The sequence below is a fragment of the Ctenopharyngodon idella genome, chromosome 15, assembly GCF_019924925.1.
Source record: "Ctenopharyngodon idella isolate HZGC_01 chromosome 15, HZGC01, whole genome shotgun sequence".
In the NCBI taxonomy this organism is placed as follows: domain Eukaryota; kingdom Metazoa; phylum Chordata; class Actinopteri; order Cypriniformes; family Xenocyprididae; genus Ctenopharyngodon; species Ctenopharyngodon idella.
The window spans coordinates 24,670,660-24,695,724 of record NC_067234.1 but is presented as its reverse complement, the minus strand read 5'-3'; the positions used below and the strand labels follow the sequence as shown (position 1 = coordinate 24,695,724).

Below are 25,065 nucleotides of genomic sequence, written 5' to 3'. Positions count from 1 at the left end.
ACATCAAAGCTTTAAATAACTAATTACTACCAATCCAGAAATAAATGGTTTAAAATAACTACATTTGAAGAGCTTATTGGGGCCTGCTTTTATTTTATTGGCAAATTTTAATTTACATGCTTGGTGACATTTAATACCTCCCATTATTTGTACAAAGAACAATACTAAGACACAATTGCCAGACAATAGTGCCTGACACAGTGGGGGAAAGAAAATCTAAATATAATGCTCATTTTTAAACATTCAAGCAGAAACAACATCTTTCACTTTTGAAGCTGAAAAGCAAAAATCAGCAGCATCTGAAGACATTATTGAAATGATATAGAAGATAACCACAGATACAAAAATATCAGAAAATATTTTGTGTAAAAAGTGCCATAGTGTTAAAATTACAAAGCATTAATCAGACAGGCTGCAAAAATGGCATAAAACAAGATGCTTCCCATGACATCTGAAAACAACTGCTCCACAAGCAGAAGATCCTCAGTCCATTTGCTTTTGTATTGCACTATGTAGTAAGTACAGTAAAACAGTGGTCAACAAACTAATGTCAAGTACAATTTAATCTTGAGCTCAAAAATTTACTTTGCTTACTTCACTAATCGTGGGATAATATGGGTTTCCAGTATATGTGAATTTCAGATTCTTCTTGCTCTTCCGTGTGGCTTCGTCAACATACACAAGTATCTCCTGATCCAGCAGGAGAGGCGTCACAATGCTCAAAACACAAAATAGAGATAACGGAAGATAAACCGTTGAATTGTGGGACACTGTGAGGATTTTATCTTACTTGATAAAGATAGTTTAATCCTGTATGTGGTTCATTTAAATATGCTGAAATGATTTATGGCACAATAGGAGCACATAAAAACAATACAGCACTCATATTAGACAGTAGAATGACAATCTCATCTTCTCATTGCCTGCAGTCATGGCTTGACCATGGTGCTGGTTTTTGTGTCCACACCCAGCACGGACGTTTAAAGGCACCACTGGTGAAGATGACTTGGTTTGTTTATCATAGTTCCCCCTCCTTTCCCACTGACGGGGACTCAGCAAGGTACAGCAGTGCTTCTTTGAGAACAGGAGTTTCACTTGCGGCGACTGAAGATGCTCTTTTTGCTGGAGCTCTTGTCGGCGGTGCTGAAGCCGATTAAAAGTCTTGCCTTCTCGTCCTCCACCTGCTGCTGGAGGCTGCTGTCTGCTTTCCCATCTGTCGCTTTACCCCGAGACTCGGAGCCTGAGGCTGGTTTCAACCGTAGCTTCTCCTTTATCATCTATTTTGGGACAAAAGTATAACAGAATATGAACACTACTACACTACAAATACACTCTCATATGTATGTAAAAGTTAAATTTGAGACCGAGGGGTTTGAGAGCGATTACCTGTGCGACCAGAGCCTTACGACTGTCTCTCTTCACAGCCATTGCGAAATCCAGCCAGGTCCAGGTGTTGTTATGATACTCCAAACAGGGCAGAACCAGGTTCAGATCCTTCCAGTCTACACTGCTCTTCTCTCCCTACAGATACACCACAAGAGAAATGCATAGTCACACTAGGGTAAGTGATAAATATTAACAATACATATTTGCAATGGTTTTGCTGGAGAAGTAAAATGATTCATGATTCAATAGTCTTCATTTAGTGAAAAATAGTGTAAAAAACCCTTTTTTTTAACTATACTTTATTTTTCAATAACTATTATTTATAACACATTGTGAACCAGGCTGGTTAGATTGGCTGTTTGGTCAAACTGATTGATGAAAATTGATTTAATTTAATTGATTTAGGGAAAAATACTTAATTTAGATAAAGCATTGCTCAGTATTTAAGATTTATTTTATATATATATATATATATATATATATATATATATATATATATATATATATATATACACACACACACACATATATATACACACACAGTATATTTATGCAACAGCTCTTTCTGGTTGTCGAATCTGATTGGCTGAGAGCTGTGCGATGTTCTAGTGATATCTACTCCTACCTTTTCACCGTTCGTATTACTCCACTTGAAGCGACTGTCACGGCGGCCGAGTAAATCTGCCGTATTTTTTTACAAATACTACACTTGTACCACGAACTGTAGTTAAGAGTTTTTTTTTTTTTAGGTGAGAATGTAGTTGTTTGGACCTGAAATATGTGACTCACATTTAATCATAGCACCCATTTTACAATTTCTTTAGACGTTTTTGGAGATGCGAGCTCCAGGCCGTCAGCGGCCGTTCAGCGCTCGTGTACCCGCCAAGAACAGCCTAATCTCGGCCAGTGCTTCGGGTATTAAAGCGATCATGTCTCTTAAGAAAATTTTTTACTAAACCACTCAATTAATATGGATTAGTTTTACGATCTCTTTATGAACGTTTTGAAGCGTCAAATTAGTAGTTGCGTTGACTGTCAATGGAGGGACAGAAATCTTTCAGATTTCATTAAAAATACCTTAATTTGTGTTTTCGAAGACGAATGAAAATCTTGCAGGTTTGGAACGACATGAAGGTGAGTAAATGATGACAGTTTTCATTTTTGGGTGAACTAAACTTTTAAGAGAAGCCTTTTAAAAACATTATAACAATTGCCAGGACCAACCTTGTAACTGACGCAGAGGGGAACCTGAGGAATCTTGATATAGATGAAAGAATTATTCATGGCTGCTCTCTCTTTCATCTTATCAATGTCATCAACAGGATGCTGAATGGGGGGCAGATTAGATAACTTAAATATCTATACGTTTTAGTAGACGTTTTAACTGTCATCTTATTAAAATCAAAATACCTCAGGTGGTTTGCGAAAAGACCTCCTGACTCCAGCGGTACGATTTAACCCTTGCGTGACCCCTTTCCCGGTTCCAAGCCCTCCTATGGAGTCTTCAGAGAGCTGCCTGGGTTTCACAACACCTGTGATTCAAGAAAACAAGCCTTAGGACCAATTCACACAGAACACGTTTTTTGCTGTTAAAAACACAGGACACAGGTCAGTGGAACGAAAAAATGCAAGGTCTAGAGATGCATTTTTTAAAAGATGAACTTCTTTTAAGTTGAGCTCCACACTTTTAGAACGCCATGTCATGCACAAGATGCTGCAAAAGATGTAAGCGCAAAGGTCAAACAGGTCTGTCTAGCATGTGTTTACATTTAAAAAACAATGGAAAAATAGTGCAGTGGAATGGAAAAATGCGTTCTGTGTAACCGGCCGCTTGAGACACTCTACAACATGCACGAAAGTCACCCTGAAGCAATACCAGACACAAAACACTTCAATGTCAAAGGGACGATGAGCTTTTAATAGACAAGGATGGGCATGACATCAGCAGACAGCAATCTAATACCCTCACAGGAGTACAGGGGAAGAAAAAAAGAGAAATGGAGAAAAAGAATCGATGTAAACTGATATTGATCAGCATGGGGCAAACTATTGATGTCAGTACAGCGAGAGCAGAGAATGGTTAAAACAGGAATGTAAAGAAAACAAGTGTTCACCAGAAACAGAATGGTGTAGAACAGTGATACTTAAATGGACCAAATACGGCTTTCCGAGAGGATCCATTGCTTGTACTTTACAAATGAATTATAATGAATTAGATTTTTTTTTTTATGTGATATAGGTGAACATAGTTGAGTATCCCTGTTGTGGTGGGAAGGTCACCTCATATGCTCATGACAAGAAAGAAAAGTTCACAAACCTGTAGTAACCAGTCTGAACTTGTCTTCCTCATCTCCAACTTCCTCTTCTTCCACATTTCTTCCGGGGAAGAAAAACCCCATCATCCTCTTGAAGAACTGGTACATGAGCTGAATGGTGAGTGGTACCACATTTACCTACAAATGAAAACATTTTTCAGAAAGAAGAGGACAGCTATATTTGTGATTAAGCTCCTCCAGTGTTGTGATGCAAACATCACTGGATTTCATGTTAGTGACCTCAAAGTGCTCTTTGACGGAAATCCCTCCAACCGGGGGGCGGACCTTACTGAAGATGCGTAGGGCAAGCTGGCGTCCTGATTGGCAGGGGCTCTGAGGACGCAGAACCACCTACAATACAGAACATTAGCACAATTACACCCACTTGACTGAAGTAGTTGTATTTGTTTAGATGCAAACCATAAAACAAAGGAAAACATGGACATGGTTACATATCCTGCCTGGATGAATGTAAAAATATAAAATAAAGAGACAAAAGGTGTAAAAGTGGAAGGCAATGCTACTAGCCTGCAATATAAAATTACAAGTAAGAATGCAGGTGAATGCAGGTGTTCAAACAGGAACATAAAAACTCTCTGAGCAGGCGTGTCTGGATGAGGATGAAGGTGTCGGACTAACAAACATAGGATTTTACCCACTCCATACATACCCTTACATGCTGCACAAGAGAAACCAAGCAGAGTTATAAGATTAACACATAGAAGAGATGTGTACAACGCTAAAATGAACTTGACTGAATGACTAGTTGGAAGCCCTGTATAATTAGGCTGGTTTAGAGTCATGTTTACAAAACACTGATCCAACATGTTTCTTAGGGATGTACAGTACAGGTGCTATTATAGTGGATTATAATACCAGGAACACTGATCTCATCAACAATAATTGTCATGAAATTAAAGGGTTAGCTCACCCAAAAATTTTAATAATGTCATTAATTACACACCCTCATATCGTTCCACACTTGAAGACCTTCATTCATCTTCAGAACACAAATTAAGATATTTTTGATGAAATCTGATGGCTCAGTGAGGCCTCTATTGCCAGCAATGTCACCGAACCTCTCAAGATCCAGAAAGGTACTCAAAACATATTTAAAACAGTTCATGTGAGTACAGTGGTTCTACCTTAATATTATAAAGCGACGAGAATACTTTTTGTGCACCAAAAAACAAAATAACGACTTTTCAACAATATCTAGTGATGGGTGATTTCAAAACACTGTTTGGAAGCTTTACAAAACTTTTGTTTCGAATCAGTGATTCGGATCGCGTATCAAACCACCAAACTGCTGAAATCACGTGACTTTGGCGCTCCGAACAACTGATTCGAATCAAAAGATTCGTAAAGCTTCGAAGCAGTGTTTTGAAATCAGCCATCACTAGATATTGATGAAAAGTCGTTATTTTGTTTTTTTTTGGCGCACAAAAATTATTCTCGTCGCTTTATAATATTAAGGTAGAACCACTGTACTCACATGAACTCACATGTTTTAAATATGTTTTGAGTACCTTTCTGGATCTTGAGAGCTTCGGTGACATTGCTGGCAATAGAGGCCTCACTGAGCCATCGGATTTCATCAAAAGTATCTTAATTTGTGTTCCGAAGATGAACAAAGGTCTTACAGGTGTAGAACGACATGAGGGTGAGTAATAAATGACATAATTTTCATTTTTGGCTGAACTAACCCTTTAAGTTAAAATGTTAACTAATCTTTAACTAATCGACTAGCTGATTGTTCAACAACTAGGTGACAGTCAGGGGACATGAGAGTCGACAAGTCTACTAGTTGTCAAACTAGAACATTGTTAACATAACATTTTAACTGTAATATTTAAGGTGATAACTAATCTTTAACCAATCGTCTAGTTGACATCTAACTAATTGACTAGTTGGTTGTTGGACAATTAATAAACTAGGTGACAGTCAGGGGACAGGACAGTCGACAAGTTTACTAGTTGTCAAACTAGAATATTGTAAACATATCACCTTAAATATTACAGTTAAAATGTTAACTAATCTTTAACTAATTGACTAGTTGGTTGTTGGACAACTAATAAATTAGGTGATCATCAGGGACCAAGAAGGTCAAGCCTATTAGTTGTTAAACTAGAATATTGCTACCACGTTACCTTAATATTACAGCTAAAATGATAACTAATTGTCTAGTTGACCTCTAACTAATCGACTAGTTAGCTGTTGGACAATTAGTAGACTGTCCTGCTCCCTCTCTAAAAAAATGACACCAAATAAAAATGTGCACTAAACCAGTCCCATATGCAGGCTTCAGTTCAGACAGTATTTAAACATGTCAAAGCACATAGAAACATTTGCAGAAGTTAGAGATCAATAACAGCAGATGTTCAATGATAAATCTGAAATAATGTCATGTTATTCTACGCCCTCTTGGACATCCAGTGGGGATCATTAAGCAGCTGTACCTTGTACACAGCATTGGGAAGCAGGTTATTCATTGTGAACCAGCCCAATTCCAGGAGATGCTCTGCTGTGTCATCAGACTTGTTCAACTGTGGAAGAGAACATCCCTTTAAGAGATCTGTAGCCAATCATGCACAGTCACATACATAGTAACTAACATTTTACCAATGATTAGCAAAGAAAATTCAGCAACTTCAACCAAAACCTCTAAATTGTCCTTGCAGACTTACCTTGCTGTACATGAACCTCTGCAGTTCTAACTCAGCTATCCCCAACTGTCCATCTTCTTCCGTGAGACACCAGCGGGCCTGAGCGAAGTAGATCTCAGTACGACGTACAACGCTGACGTCTTCTGGGGGTTTCCGCAGCTCCAGTTTGTTTGCCCTTTGCAGTTGGAAGTCTTTAAAACACCTGTGAGGGAGCAAAGAACTTTGATATATCTAAACATTTTAATCTAATATTGCTAATGAATGATCAACTGCTAGAATTGTGATGGTGACCAACCGAATGAGGATGTTGAGCTCCTCACTCTTCATCTGCATGTCCGTCTTCTCTTGGTTGAGCTGATCCTGCAAGCGCAGATTGATGTCTGACAGCTCGTCTCCTCTGAACTCCTCTGATTGGGACTGTATGGAGTCAGATCAAAGGTCATTAAGCATGAACCTCAGAGTAGTTTGGAGGACATGATCTCAGATGGCTCATGGTTCATGTGAACTTAACACACTAGAATGCAGATGTGCACTAACCCTCATGTTGGAGTAAATCTGTTTCTCCAGGCACCGGATCTGAGCCAAATGCTGACGTACTGCTTCCTGAAGGTGCAAGATACTGCTACGCTGTTCCTCAGGGTTGCTGGAGATCTCCAGCTGGAAACGCACACGCTGCTTCCTCTCGCTGTGCTCCTAAATAAAGAAAAAGATCAGCGAAAAACACAAGAACTCATTCCAAAATTGGTTTCCAGACAATTACAAACAGTTCGAACCTTGCGTCGGGGTTCCACATGGAGCAGCAGGTTATTGACTATGTCCAGGATCATGGAGTACTGCACTGGATTAGTGGAAATCTCCAAGTCATTGTGGATGAGGGTGAAGGTGTCAACTGCACCTGATATGACCGGAAGAAAACAGTAATATAGCTCTGACTGAACAACTTACAGAATCTTAAGTCAGTTCTTGTTTGGTTTGAGGTCACATACCAGCCTGTTTCTTTAAAAGGTCTTCCTTCTCATGGTGGTCACGGATCTCTGGTGGTTTGATGGTGGTGGCCAGTTCAGGGTCAATGTCGTGGCTGTACCCGATGTAGTACATGCGACAGCTACAGCGAGAGATGATACGCTGGACCTGCTGGGTCTCCTGCACCTGGGAGGGCTGGTTCCAGTCTAAGGAAATAGTTAAAAAACACTAGACTGTGGCTGCTGATTGGACATACAAAAGTCGCCACCACAAGAATGAGAGATGGCCCACTTGTAGGAAAAAGAATGGGAGAAAGCGTAACTCTCAATGGCCCTGACCCAAATGGAATCCGAAGCCCTCACTGTCTTCCTCCAAGTCCACACTTTCGTTACGTAATGCCGCTATGACAGTCAGGTAGAAGTCTGCTGTGGAGCTCGTCTCAATACAGGCTTGGCAGAAGTGCACATCGCTAGAAATGAAATTTCGAAACACTGCTTTATGAAGCTTCGAAACTTTTAGGAATCGAATCAGTGGTTCGCAGTGTGTATCAAACTGCCAAAGTCATGTGATCTCAGTAAACGAGGCGTCGTTACGTCATAACTGTTTAGAAATTTCAATGGGTCGTCGCTGGGGTCGATGATCTCTGTGAACCCATGAATCATGCGGATTCACTGAGATCACCCGCCCAGCTCCGAACCATTGAACAAGTCTCTATGGTTTTTACCTGATCTCTGATCAGTTTTATACATTTGTAGACATTTAATTAGACATTACTATAATTCGTTTCTCCCATCACTAGTGATCTTATGGACTTAATAGACACGGGTATGTGGCGGCCTTTGTAAGTCCGCAAAGCCAGAAGTGCACATGAAGTGTGCCATTTGTGATAGGGCTAATATGGCAGCTGTAGGAATGGAAGTCCAGGGTGCGTTACACCAAGATGGCTACTGAGTGACTTGCTTCAAAGGGTTTTTGGGTCTTCTGAGTGTTTTTTTTTTTTAAAAAGCTGCTATGTTAAGCTGCTATGCCAGTTGCTATGGTATTCTGGGCAGTTGTTAGGGCACTGTAAGGTGGTCCACGCCAGGAGTTAAATGCAGTTATGAACTCGAGAATTAAAGGGCAACTATTATGCTTTTTTTGAGTTTACCTTTCTTTTAGAGCAGGGATAGCCAACCTTGCTTCTGAAGGGCTACCTTCCTGCAGACTTCAGTTCCAACCCTGCTCCAACACACTTACGGTTATACCTTGAACACCATGATTAGCTGGTTCAGGTGTGTTTAATTAGGGTCGGAGCTAAACTCTGGCAGATGGTAGCCCTCGAGGAGAAGGGTTGAAGATCCCTGCTTGAGAGTGTAATATAGATGTTTGTGCATGTAAACAATCTGCAAAGTTACAAAGCATGCCAAAGGGCATTAATCTCTCCAAAAGAAAGGCTGCATCCGAAAACTGCTGCTGACAGACTGGGCCAGCTGACCAATCAGAGCAGACTGGATTTTTCGGAAAGGCGGGCTTTATAGAGAACAGAACTAAAACAGAGCACTTCAGGCAGAGAGTGAAAAGAGGTAGTGCGGCAATTTACAGTACGAGAAAGAATAGTGTGTTTTGATGTGTGCAGACCCCCAAAATAAAATTATGAACTTAATATAAGCATAATATGAGAACTTTAAAATGGCGCACCTGTGGTGGTGCTGACCATGCCTCCAACAGCCTGGCCACTCTCCATCAGCTCCAGCACTGAGTCCAGGTTCCTCTGTCTGTGCTCCTCAATGTTCTTCACCTGTAGGTCCACAAAATGGGATTTGACTTCTGTAATGCAATGCTTTGTCAGTCATAAACTGTATTAGAGTGATATCTGGATTTCTGAACTTACCTCCAGCCACAGCTGCCAGTCTTCTTGTTCAGAGGGGTTTTGCTCCATGGTGGCGAAATACTGCATACCATCCAGCAGGCACGTCCAAGTGGTCTTCTGCTTGAGTGTGTCGCTGTACCAAGCGGGATGGTGTTCACACTGCAGTAGTTGTGCCTTGGCAGCAGATACCAGCACACAGCCGGCAGTCTCTGTGCCTCTCAGCATCATCTAAACACCGTGCACATGGGAAGACATTAAGATCTGCTAAAACTAAAAAGTATCTTGAACTATGGGTTACTGCTCTTAGAATATGTACCTGACAGTTGACGAGCTCTATGAACCAGTTGCGGTTGTAAACATCATCAGTTTGGCACGCGGCAATACCGCAGAGCTGGTCGCTCACTCCTGCATCCTCTTCAGAGAAGACCACAAACTTATCAGTCTCCTCGATAAGCTTCTGCAGCATGGAGGTTCCTAAAAAGGATCACAAAAATAGATCAACTGGGTTAAAGAAAGCCTAGGTAGACCGAAGACTTGCCAGTTTCAGAACTTATTTGTTAGTCTGGAATAATAAAGAGTCACAAATGAGCTACAATATGCACCAGATTTTTGGGCCAACAGTCAAAAGAAGAGACTACCTTCATTCTGACTTTTCTCTGGGCGGGTGGTTGCGGTGATGACTGGTGTAGCAGGAGCCATGTTTGAGGAGTAGCTGGACATGGAGCGCTTCAGCTTTTTCATCTGCACCTGGGTGTCGATTCGCAGACCCTTCAGAGCCTCTGTAGAGAGGTTCCTCTTCAGCACAGCTGCTTTCTTATAGCCGTCATATAACCCAAAGGCAATGTTCCTGTTGGTGGTGGTCCAAGAGGCCCGCAGGTCCACTAAACACAACTTGTGCGTGTAGGAAGCATTGCTCTCGTCTTTTAAGTTCACCTCCTGAGGCAATTTAAGCAGTGATACAGATTGATATCAGTGAATAAAGGCTTACTCACATTGGGGACACACTTTGCAACAAATATCATCTGGGAAAACCTTTGAGTGATATGTAATGTAATGTAATGTAATAATGTTGTCAAAAGTACCAACTTCGGTACCAAGTCGGTACTTTTGACAAGATGTACAATTACACAGATGTCCCTGTGTACTCTTGTCCAATTACAACAAGTGTTTTGTAGCCAATCACAGACATATCTGTTGAGCCTGTGAACACAATAGCCAATCAGACGTGTTTAAGAATCCACTCAACAGCGCTCAAAATGCTAAGAAGAAATAGTCACTTTTTTTTTTTTAAGTTTCAGTACCGACTTGGTACCGAAGTTGGTACTTTTGACAACACTATAATATAATACATAGTGAAATAATATTTCCTGTAGATAAATGTTCATGTAAGAGAAGCAAATCACCTCCTCTATGCGGTTGCTCTGTCTCTGGTAGCTGAGCGAGGACAGGCTGAGCAGGTGTGTCTTCTTCACCTGGGCGTTCATCTGGTGGTCGGCCGTCTCGTCCCATGTGGAGGCCATGAGGTGCACGGTGACCAGAGAGAGCTCGCTCACCATCTGAGTAACGTTCCACTCGGAGATCAGTCGCCTCATCACAGTGCCAGCTGTAAAACATGCATCAATCATTTCAGCAGAACATTTCAGCAGCATGTTAAACAGAGGGAGTGACTGAAGACTGTTTGCTCTCTCACCCTGTGGGATGAGCCTCTGTGCTCCTCTGGTGAAGACATGACCTTTACTGCACTCCACCTGAATGCCTCTCTGCTGAGCAAATGATGCCCAGTAATGGACCTGCACAGGAACATTAATACAGGTTTAACCATATATTATTTAATCAAATTTAATCTTTAACTATCGTTCCAAAATGACAAAAGCAGAAAATCCTTTGAATAATAAGCAGATACAGATAGACAAAGTATCGTGTGACTGAAGCCAGTGTTTCACCTGTAGCTGTGGGAAAGATGCCGTGTAGGACATCTGTTTGTAGTGCTGCCCGAGCTTCCTGCGGCTGGGTCTGAGGCTGTGGAAGAGCTTGCCTCTGCAGATGGGTCGGGACACGCTGGTCCAGGTGGCCCAGAAGTTCTGCATCCAGCGCAGGGTGCTGCTGTAGAGGAGGATTCTGGGCTGACAGGGCTCTAGGAGAAAATACACACATGAATCATAAAAATATCCTGGCTCTTCCACACTTTATATTGGTAGTGAATGGGGCTCGAGATTTTGAAGGCCAAAAAATGGATGGATGCGTCCATCCATCATAAAAGTAATCCCTACGGCTCCAGGGGGTTAATAAAGGCCTTCTGAAGTGAAGCAATGGGTTTTTGTAAGAAAAATATCCATATTAATAAACTTCATAAACTATAATCACTGGCTTCTGGTAACAGCCGGTGAGCAAGTTGAGTTCCGGCTGAAGAGTAACCTCTGACCTGACGCATGATGTAGGATGTAGGAGTAGCAGAAGCTTAGGTGAGAATAGATGTGGTTCAAACAAATAGGGCTGAGCAACAAACTCAAGCTCCTCTTCTCTTATATCGAAATACTCCAATATTTTCTCTTAAAAATTCTCGTTTTAGACTTCTAATTTGTGTCCAGTGTTTTGTTTTGCTCTATCCTCTGCGCTTCCACGTTCATCAATACGTGATGCGTCGGGTTAGAGATCACTCTTCTGCCGGAAGCCCGGAACTAAACTCGTGTACAACCGTTGGCGGAAGCCAGTTATTATAGTTTATAAAGTTTTAAATATGGATATTTTTTCTTACAAATACCCATCGCTTTGCTTCACATCAGAAGGCCTTTATTAACCCTCTGGAGCTGTGTGGATTACTTTTATGATGGGTGGATGTGTTTTTTTGGGCTTTAATATAATTATATATATAATATAATTATATATTTTTAATATAACACCAATTGTGTTCATCTTAAAGACGATAGTCATAAACACCTGGCTTGAGGGTGAGTAAATCATGGGATAATTTTCATTTTTGGGTGAACTATCCCTTTAAGGCTGTAATACACTACATGACTATTGCCCTGATATTCAGTCTGGATGTGTCAACGCTAGTTGCCTGAAGTCAGAGCCAGTCTGCAGATTGCAGTCGGAGTTGACAGATTTCACAGAAAATCGTGTAATGCATGATGGGCACAAACTCAGATTTTTTAGATTTTGGCTTTGATTCCTTTGAGTCGACAGATATCAAACATGTTTGATATTTTGAGCAGATTTTAGAATACATTGTTTACATTTGTCATGCATCTCCTAGCAACAAATCACGTTTCTGTGTGAGTTTGTGTTTGGAACGACTTGAAAGTCTGTTTGCATGCATGATCATTTTCTCTGCAACCATTTACAAAGTTAGCAAGTGTATGATGCCTAGCGTTTTAAAATCTGTTCTGATTTTAAAGGTTGTGCTGTGTATTCCAGTCTTTATCAGCATTTGGAAAAAAGTATATAGTTCTAACTTTTGCCACAGTGCTGGTCGAGGTCCATGGTGATGGAGAGGTTGAGGTTTTCAGAACGGAAGGCCCTGTAGGAGTCATGTGGCTGGACTGAGGTGACATCCGCAACGTTCTCTGCAGCACAGAGCATTACGGCATGGTGGTCATGTGGATTACCATGGCATAGCCACTGGAGGTCAAGGGTCATACATAGGCTTGGGAGATGGAGGAAGCGGATATCATCATACCTGTATATAAACAGACCAGACACAGTTAAATCATCACAAATTAAAAAACAAAGTCGCATTTTAATGCAATACAACTTCTAGTCATGTACTTGGAGGCTGTTCTAACGTTGACGTCCAGGTCACCCTTGAAGACAAACTGCCCAGGATTCCAGTCAAAGTTCAGCTTGCTCCACTCCCAGTGCAGGTTCTCTGTAGTGTTGTAAGGGTCCTACACAAATTAAACATTATAGTCAACACTAGATGCTTACATGTGTGAGTGGTTTTTAGCAAGGAGCCTGGGAATGTGTGTTAGTACCTCAGTAGCGAGCTGGTGCAGGTTGGCCTGTTCGATGTCCATTACCCACCGCCCATGAAGAAGAAGTCTACTTTTATCCCACCAGGTCAGTAGAGGGGATGGGTCAGCTGAAGGTTTGGTCAGTAAATCAACAGCCTGGCCAATCAGCGTCCAAGCTGGATCCCAGCATGGCCCCCACACAATGGTGTAGAGGGAAATATTCGCTATACAAAGAAATAGACCAGTTGAGTCATATTGTTGTGCCATCACGTTACAGACTTACATGATCAAGAGGGTGTTGTGTGACTCACAATGGACATCGTAGTAGAACTTCAGTGGTGGAATATTTCTGTAAACAGTCACATCACCCCATGGCTGGCCGAGCTGGACAATCTGTTTGCGCTTTGCTCTCAGCTGCCCATCCTGCTCAGTGCCCATCAGGCGTCCCGACAGGGACCACTCTCTGATCTCAAACAGGTATCGAGGGTAGTCCCGGATCCGCACTGAACCACAGAAGAAAACGAGCATGCTAGCTATCATGGACCATCATAACTGAATTCTGTATTAGCACCCACAATTGATTTCAAAAGAGTTTGATGTTAGCATGTTGCTATGCTAGCTTGATACTCTAAGAATAAAAACACATGGGACACAAAAAATGTTTAAATTCTAAAATTAAACTAAAGCGATTTTATCAACACTTTTCAGAACTGAATTAAATAACTTAATTGGCATTTCTTTTGTCAGCCATCTTGGATGATTTTTTTTTTTTCCCATGGAGCTAGTAGTGTTGTTATTGTTAACTAAAACAAACTATTATAAAGATGAAATAAGATTTTCCAGTGTAGTATTAGCTATTCTTCACATTAGCATAATCTGTTAACTTAAAATGATGTCTAGGTAGGGATTTCACTGTGTTTGGAACAGATGTGTCATTACTGACAGTGTGTATATATATATACACACTGTCAGTAATGACACATCTGTTCCAAACACAGTGATGTTAATCACACCACTAGCAAAGCAAGCATCATTAATTGGATTATGTATTAACATAGTGGTGTTTAATTCTGCTTCTGAAGTGCCACTGTCCTGTAAAGTTTAGTTCCAACCTCAATTAAACACCCCTGAACCAGCTAATCCAGGTCTTCTGGATTACTGGAAACTTTGAGGTACATTTACATTTATGCATTTGGTAGACACTTTTATTCAAAGTGACTTACACTGCATTTAAGGTATACATTTGATCAATTCATGCATTCCCTGGATATTGAACTCATGACTGTAGCGTTGCTGGCACCATGCTCTACTGTTTGAGCTACAGTAAAGCTGTGCCGTGGCAATGTGGAGCTAAACTCTGTAGGACACTGGCCCTCCAGGAGCAGGATTGGACACTCCTGTATTAAAGCACACTAGACTTACCCAGAAATGCATTAAGCTTGAATTTGAAAGCACGGCACCACTGGACCACCAGCTGAAGGCCATCTCTAGGGAAGGGGCTGATGCCATCGATGTCCCTTAGCTGCTCTCGGATCTGCTCAGGACCGTGCAAGGACTGATCCGCAAGTGCCACCAGCTCGAACTCCGACACAGTCCAGGTGAGCATGGACTTGCGCATGGGTGTGTTGGAGTACAACCTCTTGGATCGCTGAATATAGATCTCAATGTGCTTGCGCTCAAGGGAGGTGTAGAGCTCCTCAATCTTACGGGCCGGCAGGAGCTCGCCATGCTGTTTGCGTAGGTCGGCCACTTTCTTGTCCAACAGCTGCAGGCGCTTGGCACTTTCCTTGCTTTCGTCCTTCATTAGCTCGTAATTGTCGCGCAGTTTGATCTCAAAGACGTCGTCCAGGAACACGAATGAGAACTGGTTGATGCGGATCAGCAGATCCGGCGGCAGGCAACAAGGCTCTGCTGGCAGGGCGGCACCTCTGTGTAGTGTCTTCAGCCACTTCTGCACGCTGATGGCCTTGTCGAAAGTGTCTGAGAAGTTGTACTGATAAGGGAACTCAATGGTAAGGCTGGGTGCAGTGAAGAGCCAGGTGCGATTGCGAGATGTTTGGAGGAAAGGGAATTGAGATCTATGCTGTTGCATCTCCTCGAGATCATCCAGCATCTGCACCTCTGCACCAGAAAAGGAGAAGATATCATTGCCATCAAAGTTGAACACCAGGTGAGGAGTTTTCATCAGCATGGCTCCAGACCGTTTGGAAAGCGAAAGCGCTTCTGCACTGAGGATGATGAAGTTCTTCTCAGCCACATGGGCGGTAAGCCGAGTGCTTGCCAGCTCTATACACACTAATATGCCAGAGGAGGAAGCTGCAGACTCGTTTTCATCCTTTTGTCGTAGCCTTAGAGATGCAGAAAGAACCTTCCAATAGCTTTGGCTCTCTGTGATGTGCTGATACAGAAACATGTGATCTGATGGAGTCCACTGCACTGTTAAAGCATTTTCACTCTGCACCTGAATTTTAAACAAATACCATATTTTATAGAATATAAGTAACTTTGTTTATCATTTAATATGTGTTGCGGCTTAGTCCAAATGACTTGTATAATGCAATTAAAGGGATAGTTCACCCAAAAATGAAAATTCTCTAATTTTTGGGTGAACTATCCCTTTAATATCAAGCACACAAAACATGTGCAAAGCGCACACAGAACCTGTTGTGTTGAGTGCTGCAGTCCTGGACTGAAAGTCACAATTACAGTGTTGACACAAATAGCTGTCCCCCCACAAGTTATCACCCAAAATGCCACCATAACAAATCACGAAATTAAAAATGACATGGTTGTAGTATAACGCGCAATCTAAAATATTGCTTCTTTCTCGGTTTAAATTTTCAATGCCAAATTTAAAAAAGATTTGGACCCCATTATAGTTGGTAATTAGTTTCAGTTGATATGAACTGGTTTTTAATAAATAAATAAATAAATGTAACATTATGAATATGTTTTCGTTCAGTCACTGCAATCACTTCTGTGAACTAGTGGTTATGATATAACTGATCCTATGTGATGAAGGTCATGACAGCTGTGTGTAGGAGCAGTGTAGTACCTTCAGACTGCGTGTGCTGATGTGGTAGGAGACAGTGAATGTGGTTAGAGTCAGGATGGGGTTGGGAGTTTGGGCAGCTGGGCTGCAGGGCTCCATACTCTCAGTGAGGGCCTTCACCAAAGCCAGAGAAACACCCTGGACAGACACACTTGAGTTCTCCCCTGATCCTTCAGAAACCACTGTGTCCACCCTCACTGCAACAGCCCCTTTAATGCAATACAGAAAAACAAACTCACATACTGGAACAAGCTAACATGCTAACAAAAAATCTGATGCAAAAAAAATATTTTACAGAGAAACAGAGTGAAACTGGGATTTTTAGGGGTTCTTTTACTTCTTACCTGCAACATTGGAGAGTGTGAATGTGTTTACATCCTCAAGACTGAGTTTAAACTTAAAGAGTGGTGGTGGGCATGTTGGAGGCTTTTCCAGAGGGGAATGTAAGGACACATTTTCTGCTTTGTCCAGTTTAAGAACGGAGAACAGACGAGACAGACACAGAGTGCAGGTCTCGGACACTTCCAGCTGCAGGCCTTTCAGACTGGACTCCATACAAACACTCCCAGGAGGGCTGGAGTTCACCGTCCTCGGCTTACTATAGCTGCCCTGTGAACAAATTAAGAAAGGGATCACGCACAACCAAATGTTCATTATTTTGAGAATACAGTCCATCCTGCATAATGAACGACAACTTACTAGATAAATACATGTTGATTTTACCTGCAGTGTGAGGCAATCTAGGATAAGGGCTTCTCCCCAGACATGTTTTCCAGGTGGGTGAGGAGCTTGCTGGATATGGGAGCCCTGGCCCACACGCCACCAGAAATGATCCAGGGACAGAGAGGCTTTCTCAGTTACAGTCACACTTTTCATGCCATCCTCGTCTGAGTCCAACAAGTGCTGCAGTTCTGTGAGGCACACCATATTCAGTTACACCTCACAACAGAGACACTTTTGAGGGTTCAATCAATTGAACACACAAAAAAGTGATGAGTGTTTAAGTGTTCAATCAATTTGATATATAACCAGAGTTTAAACAAAAAAGGAAACTGCTGCTATGCACTTAATTTTTTACATTTTTCCATTAATTTTGAAATAAGAATTTAGTCCCTGTTTTTTAGGGTACAGCCAGTGTTGATATTGTTAACGAAAACTAAAACTACTAAAATAGTTTTTGTTAATCAAAATGTAGCTGAAATAAAATAAAATATAAATATTAGATACATTTAAACAATGTTGCCTTGGCAACTAACTGAAATAAAACAAGTTTCAAACGAACTACTAAAATACAGAAATAAACAAATGAAAGCTAAATAGAAATATTAAAAAAAAATTATACAAATGACAAAAGCATGTAACAAAATTACTAGAAACTTAAACTAAAATTTAAAATATAAAAATATTAATAAATACTATAATAGTATATAATAATACTAAAATAACACTGTCTACAGTATATTCACATCACAAGCCACATTGTGTTCACAAATGTACATAACTATCATTAATATACTGTATTCATTACCATTTATCATATTCTATTAATTATAAAATAATTGAATTGTGTAATTCTAAAATATTACATTTATATTAATAATATTTTTAAGCAAGAACATCTTAATTATATGAAAAATATTAATATTACATTATAAATTATTTATTTGTAATAATATAAGGTGCTAATTATATTATTGGCTTAAAATTTAACTAATTAATGAATTTAATAGGATTTTACAATGCCACATTCAAAGCGATTCTGTTGGGCAGATCAGTATCACAAAAGAATATTTTTGTGTATACATTTTCAGAACATATGTCTTCATAAAAACTTCTTGGATGCAGCTAAGCTACATAATTTTTTTCAGAGTGAAAATACTCATTTATGTCTAAAACCTGCTGTTGTTGACTTCTTCGGTTCGAAGAAGGAAGGAGAGTCAACAACCGAACTGGGCCAACTGTCCATTGTGCTTAACATCATTCAATAGCCACACTTTACTATTTACCAGCGTTGGCTGAGATGAAGCCCAAGGCAAAGGGTGGCGTATCTCCTAACTGCACGGACACATTGACATTGGACACGGAGGAGCTTATCAACACGGGAGCATCCAGCTGAGGGAAACGCCTGGGAGACAAAAGGACACTTATGTGAGAACAATAAACAAAACCTCAGTCACAGCCAAATCTGTGACGCTCAGAAAGCAAGTGGACGATTAATACCTTTTTTTACGAGTCGTTTTTTTGTGCGAGAGCTGGTCCCATGACAACATATCCAACCAATGGGAGAACTCTTGATGACGGTAGTGGATGATACAAGTGTTGATGGTGACCGTGCTAGAGATGTCAACAGATGTCACCTTAAATGAGGAGTGAAGACAGAAACAATAATGAAAGATGCATATATCAAATAAAAGACAAGTGCTTTGATTTGGATAGAGAATTCACACTGAAAGCAACAAAACAACTCACCTGCAGTATGGTTCTGAGAGTGTTTAGACATATAATCCTCTGTCTACTTTGTGAAAGCAGAAGGCCATCTGAAAAATACCCAGTCCCCACAATGTTTATGGTTAAGTCTGTGTTCAGATTCCTAACTTTAAGTATAATTAATAGTAATAATAGTGATAAAGAGTGTCCCACCCTCTAGCAGAAGCTCCAGGCGGCTCTGTGGGAAACTGAGCTCAGGGGTGAAACTCTTCAAAGGAAGCTGTTCATCATCACGATCATAACCCACCTTCAAAGACTTCAAAGTCCAGTTCAAGTGTCTGAGAATCAAACATAGTTTGTTAGAGCACAAAAATATCATTTAAAGTTAATCACAATGACTCTAACAGCACAGCTCACCTCTTCTGACTGTGCATGGAGAGTGTGATATTAGTGTTTTCAAAATCCACATTGACCTTCTGTGGAACCAGTTTGTGAAGCCCCTCAATTGCTTCTGTTTGAATGTAAGAGTCCTCTTTATCATCTTCAAGAGACACAAACATTAAAATGCTTTAACAGAGTTGAATTTACAGCAGGGTTATTAGTTAACTAAGGGAGCTTTCAATATAAAATATAAAAACAAATTTTAATTCAGCTACTTGCCACGGCAACATTTCTCATTTTGTTTTAGTTTAACAAAGCACTAAAATAACTAAAACTGAAATAAAAATGAATAAAAACTATATACTAACATATAAAACAATAATATTATACCGGCCAAAACACACAACAAATTTTGAACAGAATAACTAAAACTTCATCTAAAACTGAAAATAGAAAACATGAAAATAAAAACTTCATAAAAAAAATATATATATATATTAATAAAAAACTATAATAGTATATTAATGATACTAAAGTAACACTGTTACAGTAGGCTGCACAATTTAAGGAAATTCTGCAATTTTTTTTATAAAAACTGTGATTGCAGATTAAAATGTGTGTGTGTGTGGATATTTTCACAGCTCCAGGTTTGCTGTGCATGTTTATAAGGCCACCCAATTTGTTCAAAAAAAAAAATTGTATGATTCTGTATCAATATGACTATATAAATAAAAATAATATTAATTATTATTATTAATATTAATGGTAACACTTTACATTAATGTTTTATTAGTTAACTACTTTAGTTATGAATTAAGAATGAACAACATTTTACATTTATTCATCTAAATTAATGTTAATTTCAACATTTACTAATACATTATTAAAATCTTGTTAACATTAATGCACTGTGAACTAACATGAACAAACAATAAATGACTATTTTTAACTATCATTAACAAAGATTAATAAATACTGTAACAAATGTTTTGTTCATTGTTATTTCTTGTTAGTTAATACATTAACTAACATTAACTAATGAAACCTTATTGTAAAGTGGTACCATATCACAAAATAGAAACATTAAACAAAATAAATCACTATTGTAATATTTCACTGTAAAAAATACATAATTTTAAATGTTATGAAAACCACAGGAAGCCCACAAATTTCTTTTGTTGACAACAGCCTGTTCATTAGCAATTTTTCTCATTACAAGTTTGCAAAGATGTTTGGTGCATGTTGCGTTCCCAAAAGCATGTTATAAGTGTTCCAAACTCAGAGCAGCTGCAGAGATGGAGTTCACATGGAGTAGAATTTACTGTGAATCGAGCTGCTCTGAGACACTGAAAATACTAGAATATAAAATATTTTGTGTAAATAAACACAGTGCTGTATATTTGCACTAAGACATTTCACGGCAGTATAATGTTTAATCGTGCAGCCCTAATTTAAAGCGTGTATCTCAAAATTAAAACCTGGTTCGGTCAAACCTGCAGTTTGAATGGTGCCGTGAGCTGGAGCAGATCCTGGAAGTTTGGGTAACTGGCTGAGGAACAGACCCTCGTGAAGTTCAGCCAGCAGAGTTCTGACACACAGTCCCAGACGGCCTGGTCTGAGATCAGGCAGACTCACGTCACCATTTAGGGCCAGACTCAGGGACACCTCAGCCAGACAAGTGTCCTGCTAATGAGAGACCAGGCACTCTGTTATCACCTTGTAATCCAATTATTTATGTTTTGTACACAACATAGTGAAGTAAAACCTTAACACATGTACAGTATGTGTGGTGTACATACCAGTCTGCTGCTCTTCAGAACTTTACTGCTAAGTTGTCCCACTGAGAAATCCCAGGCCAACCTAACAACATATCAAGAAGTTGGCATTTTAGTGGGAATTTGGGTAATCTGTCTCTTTAAATGCTTGCTCAGGGGCAAAATGGTCCAAGTTTGTGGCTTGATCCTTGTGGGAAATTGAATAGGGATGCACAATATACTGGTCGGTTATTGGACAATACTGGACAAAAAGAAAAATATCAATATCGATAGATATTGGATATTTAATTGTACATGTTAGCTTCCCCTATTTTTACATTTAGATTACACTCCCATTCAAAAGTATGGGGTTAGTAAGTTTTTTTTTTTTTAATAGTTTTATTCAGCAAGGACACATTAAATTGATCAAGTGACAATTAAAACATTGTTACAAATGATTTCTATTTTAAAAAAGATTTCTATTTTTGTTCTTTTGAACTTCCTCTTCAGGAAAAATTCCAGAAAAAAGTATCATGGTTTCCATCATAATATTAAGCAGCACAATTATTTTAAACATCAATAATAATAATAGAAATGTTTAATAGAGTTGAGTTCGCAGTAGAGCTGCATGAATTGGGGAAATCAAATTAAAATGTGTTTTTCCCCAGGTTTGCTGTGCTTGTTTGTAGGACTGCACAATTTTGTACCAAATAACCCAAAAACTGTTTCCAACAATGATAATAATAAGATGATAATGTGTCTTGAGCAGCAAATCAGCATATTAGAATGATTTCTGAAGGATCATGTGACACTGAAGACTGGATTAATGATGCTGAAAATTCAGCTTTGCATCACAGAAATAAATGACATTTTAAAATATAATACAGTTGTTTTAAATTGTAATAATATTTTACAATATTACTGTTTTTATTGTAATTTGGATCAAATAAATGCAGCCTTGGTGAGCAGAAGAGAGACTTCTGCCCAAAACTTTAAAATCTTGCCAAACCCAAACTTTGAATAGTAGTAGTGTTCTGTTTCCCTCATCTAACGCTAACTTAAAGTAATCTTAAAAAAAAAAAAAAAAACCACTAATAATTTAATAACACTTAAATATAAAATATATTAACATGACTGATTTTAGGATTTTTTTTTTTTTTACTTTCAATTTATTTATACAAAATAGTTTAGAACTTTAATATTGGCCATGTATTCCTCTTTCATGGCCAATTGTTATTCATTTATATTAGTCACGCCCACAACATGAAAATAGTTACCGGCTAAAATCAATGCATCCCATCTAGTTGCCAGCCCTGAGCTCTACCCACAATGCACACAGCTATTAGTCACACAACACCATGCAAAGGTCTTTATAAAGAGCAGAAGTTCTCCTTTATCAGAGGTTAATCACCTTTTACTTTGATGATCCAGCAGCAAAGCGATGGCAGAGGACGTCATGTGCCAGAGTGACTCAGGCAGGGCCAGATTCAACACCATCACATTTATGGAGTCGATGTGGAATGACAGAAGCTACAAAACAGAGACAACTGAAAACTTTAAATGAATTGTATAAAAAACAATCACATTTACAGTAACACTTTTTCAATAGAAGTCCATAGAGAAAGGCATTCTTTTTATAAGAACTTACATGAACTCTTTCAAATGAAAATGTGTGTAAAGGAGACAAACGGTTGGATATAATTGTGCACAGACCAGTAGACTTAGTAATGTTTAAATCTTGAGTTGATATACTATAATTTTCTTTTCAGCAGAATGATATGAAATTATCTTCTGTGGTAATCTTCAGCTTGTTGGGTATGCATTAAGCTTAACCTGTATTGAACCTTGAACACTCCAAAACTCTAAATGAAATTCAAGTTCTAAATGGTGATCACCTGAGAGAAGAAATGCAGAGTAGAGGGACTCAGAGCAGGTTTTTTAGTATTTTCTTCATTGCTTTTGGGAGCCCGGGGCCTGAAGGGCTCCTGCAGGTCGAAAGCGGACCCGGGCCTCACCCACACACAACGCCAAAAACCTCCTATGAAATACAAGACAATGAAATACGATCATTAAGACAATATTTAATTCTAACTACATCCCATTACTATACTTACGGCAAGTCCGGGTTAACTAGTTTACAAGAAATCCATATCCTGTCAATTTCCTGCAAAACACAAAAGAGAAAAACGCTTTATAGCGCTAGAAAACATATAAAACATTAAAGCAGTTGCAGCTCTAAATCCTACTGTATCATATTTGACATGCAAATTTCTAAATTATCAACATGATCAAAACTTGGCTGAAAACCTGTTGCACAATCTACCACATGACTTCAATCACATGATTGATAGTTTATACTTTTTTTAGCAAGTAAAAGGCCTTTTAATATAATTGTAAATACGTTCCCTTTAGGTCATGGTACACGTGTCTGTTTGCTGTAAAAATCTTTTCTGATTTTAATACAGTAAATGTAAGAATAACATTCATTGCTATCGAATAATGCAATAATAATATATTGCTTAATATTTCAAGATGAAAATTAGTGAACTAGCATACCTTCAGTTTACTTCATGTGTAAAAAAATCATGTTAAAATGTGAGACTTTCGAGGAATGTTTATTTGTACATCTCTCAATCATCATTGTGTCAGATTGCATTTTACAATTTAAAAGAGCTTTGATCATACAACTAAGCATTCAGATATAATCTTAAGACATTATTGGGATATACAGTGTGACAAACTGATTTTATATGCATTTTATGCAAGTAGTCTTCTATGCTGTTTTAAAAATCTTATTAATTTACATTACAGTCTATCAGAATTTCAACTTTTTAGCCATATAAATATCAGCAACTGCACCAAATTGCATATTTTTGCTCAGTTTGGGCCTCTGAATAAAGCTGAGGTGTTTTTTTTCCCTCCTCAGGTAAGAACTTCATATACTTTTATATCATAAAAGCCTGATGTATCAAACATGATACAACTTTTTTTTTTTTTTTGCCTAAAGTTTCAATAAACTCTTCCATTGGAAGAAAAAAAAATTATAATAATTTTTCTGAGGCATATTTCATGTCAAACTTTGTAGGGTTAAGAGGACAGGGCTGTTATAAGGAGTAGTGCAATGTTTTATTGATGCAGAAACCAAACCCACCAGAGTGTGTTGAGGCTGAAACTGAACACTGATTCCTCGCACCGAGAACAGACCCACAGATTTGATCTTGAGCTCAGCGTTCAGGACATTGTGGAAAAAACGGACAGCTAAACTGCAAGCAAACCATCTAATAAAACATGAAGAGGAGAGTATTTCATAGGTTTTAATGTAGAGTTTGCAAGTAACTTTACTTGTGTAAGTTGACATATTCATTCTTGAATGTTGGATTCTTACCTAAATAGTGAAATGAATACAACTGCCAAGATGAGAAATACTGATATGGCAATCAGCAGAGCAGACATTGTGCTGCAGATGTTTCTTCACATTTAGCCTACAATCATGGCACGCTGACTCCAGACCACCTGTCAAACAGTCACTGGCAGTAATTACTCTAGAATTATCAACAAAACATGGTAGTTATTAGTTAATACATTCACCTGAACAGGGGTGAAAAGGATGAAAGTTTAAGGATTCATTTTAACAAACCAAATAAATACATCTACCAATATGAACTCATCTTAAATAATCTTATATACATATATTCAGTGTTTTCTGAAATATTAGTTATTCAAAATACCACAAGTTACAAGCCTACAACTGAATACTGACACAGTACCAGACTGTGTTGCATTAATCACCATTTCACAATGCCAAACTGAGAGCTTTATGCAATAAAAAATATAACATTAATATTATGTTGAGTTTTATTCCCAACACAATCTAATAATTTGATTTTAAGTCTCAGTGTTGTGCCACTCTGGCACTGCAAACTGCTTTTGGGCGGATCTTGCAATACCGCACAAAACAATACTGCACACATCCAAACCAAGAGTTATTTAACTAGCTAATTAAGGTTTTCATTGTAATTTGCATTTTTAAGTCGGGTTACCCACCTGAAATGGTTTGTAATGCAGACCTATGGATCTTTACGTGTACACCGCCCCTCCGTCTCATGCTAGGCTAACTTAGCTAGCAACAGGAACATGACAGCCCTCTGACAACAAACTGACACGCTAATCATGATTATATTCCTCTTAAAATACATAATTAAAAATACATACGTTTTAAGGATGATAAACCAGATTTCATTTTGAATTAGGATTCAAGTAATGGGCTTTCCACTTGTAATATTGTTTCAAGTGTGAAGGCAGAAATATTAACTTTTTAG

At 38.9% G+C, this 25,065-nt stretch overlaps 1 protein-coding gene across 1 annotated transcript; it reads right to left on the bottom strand.

The window, feature by feature from the left end:
• Window positions 1–73: 73 nt before the first annotated feature.
• On the bottom strand, window positions 74–25,065 carry LOC127495247 (protein KIAA0100-like). Its single transcript, XM_051861941.1, is given in 41 exon segments — window positions 74–1,277; window positions 1,387–1,521; window positions 2,611–2,712; window positions 2,797–2,918; window positions 3,704–3,839; window positions 3,942–4,052; window positions 6,161–6,247; window positions 6,389–6,569; window positions 6,663–6,784; window positions 6,905–7,060; window positions 7,141–7,262; window positions 7,354–7,536; window positions 9,008–9,107; window positions 9,201–9,407; window positions 9,496–9,653; window positions 9,818–10,115; window positions 10,583–10,782; window positions 10,870–10,969; window positions 11,123–11,313; window positions 12,635–12,858; window positions 12,948–13,066; window positions 13,154–13,356; window positions 13,444–13,635; window positions 14,555–15,593; window positions 16,188–16,393; window positions 16,529–16,793; window positions 16,908–17,095; window positions 18,191–18,309; window positions 18,405–18,541; window positions 18,654–18,721; window positions 18,825–18,949; window positions 19,029–19,152; window positions 20,486–20,675; window positions 20,792–20,852; window positions 22,158–22,276; window positions 22,642–22,743; window positions 22,745–22,784; window positions 22,861–22,910; window positions 23,898–24,024; window positions 24,132–24,259; window positions 24,791–25,065. Coding segments are annotated over 40 exon segments (6,663 nt in total). The 5' UTR covers window positions 24,200–24,259; window positions 24,791–25,065; the 3' UTR covers window positions 74–1,091.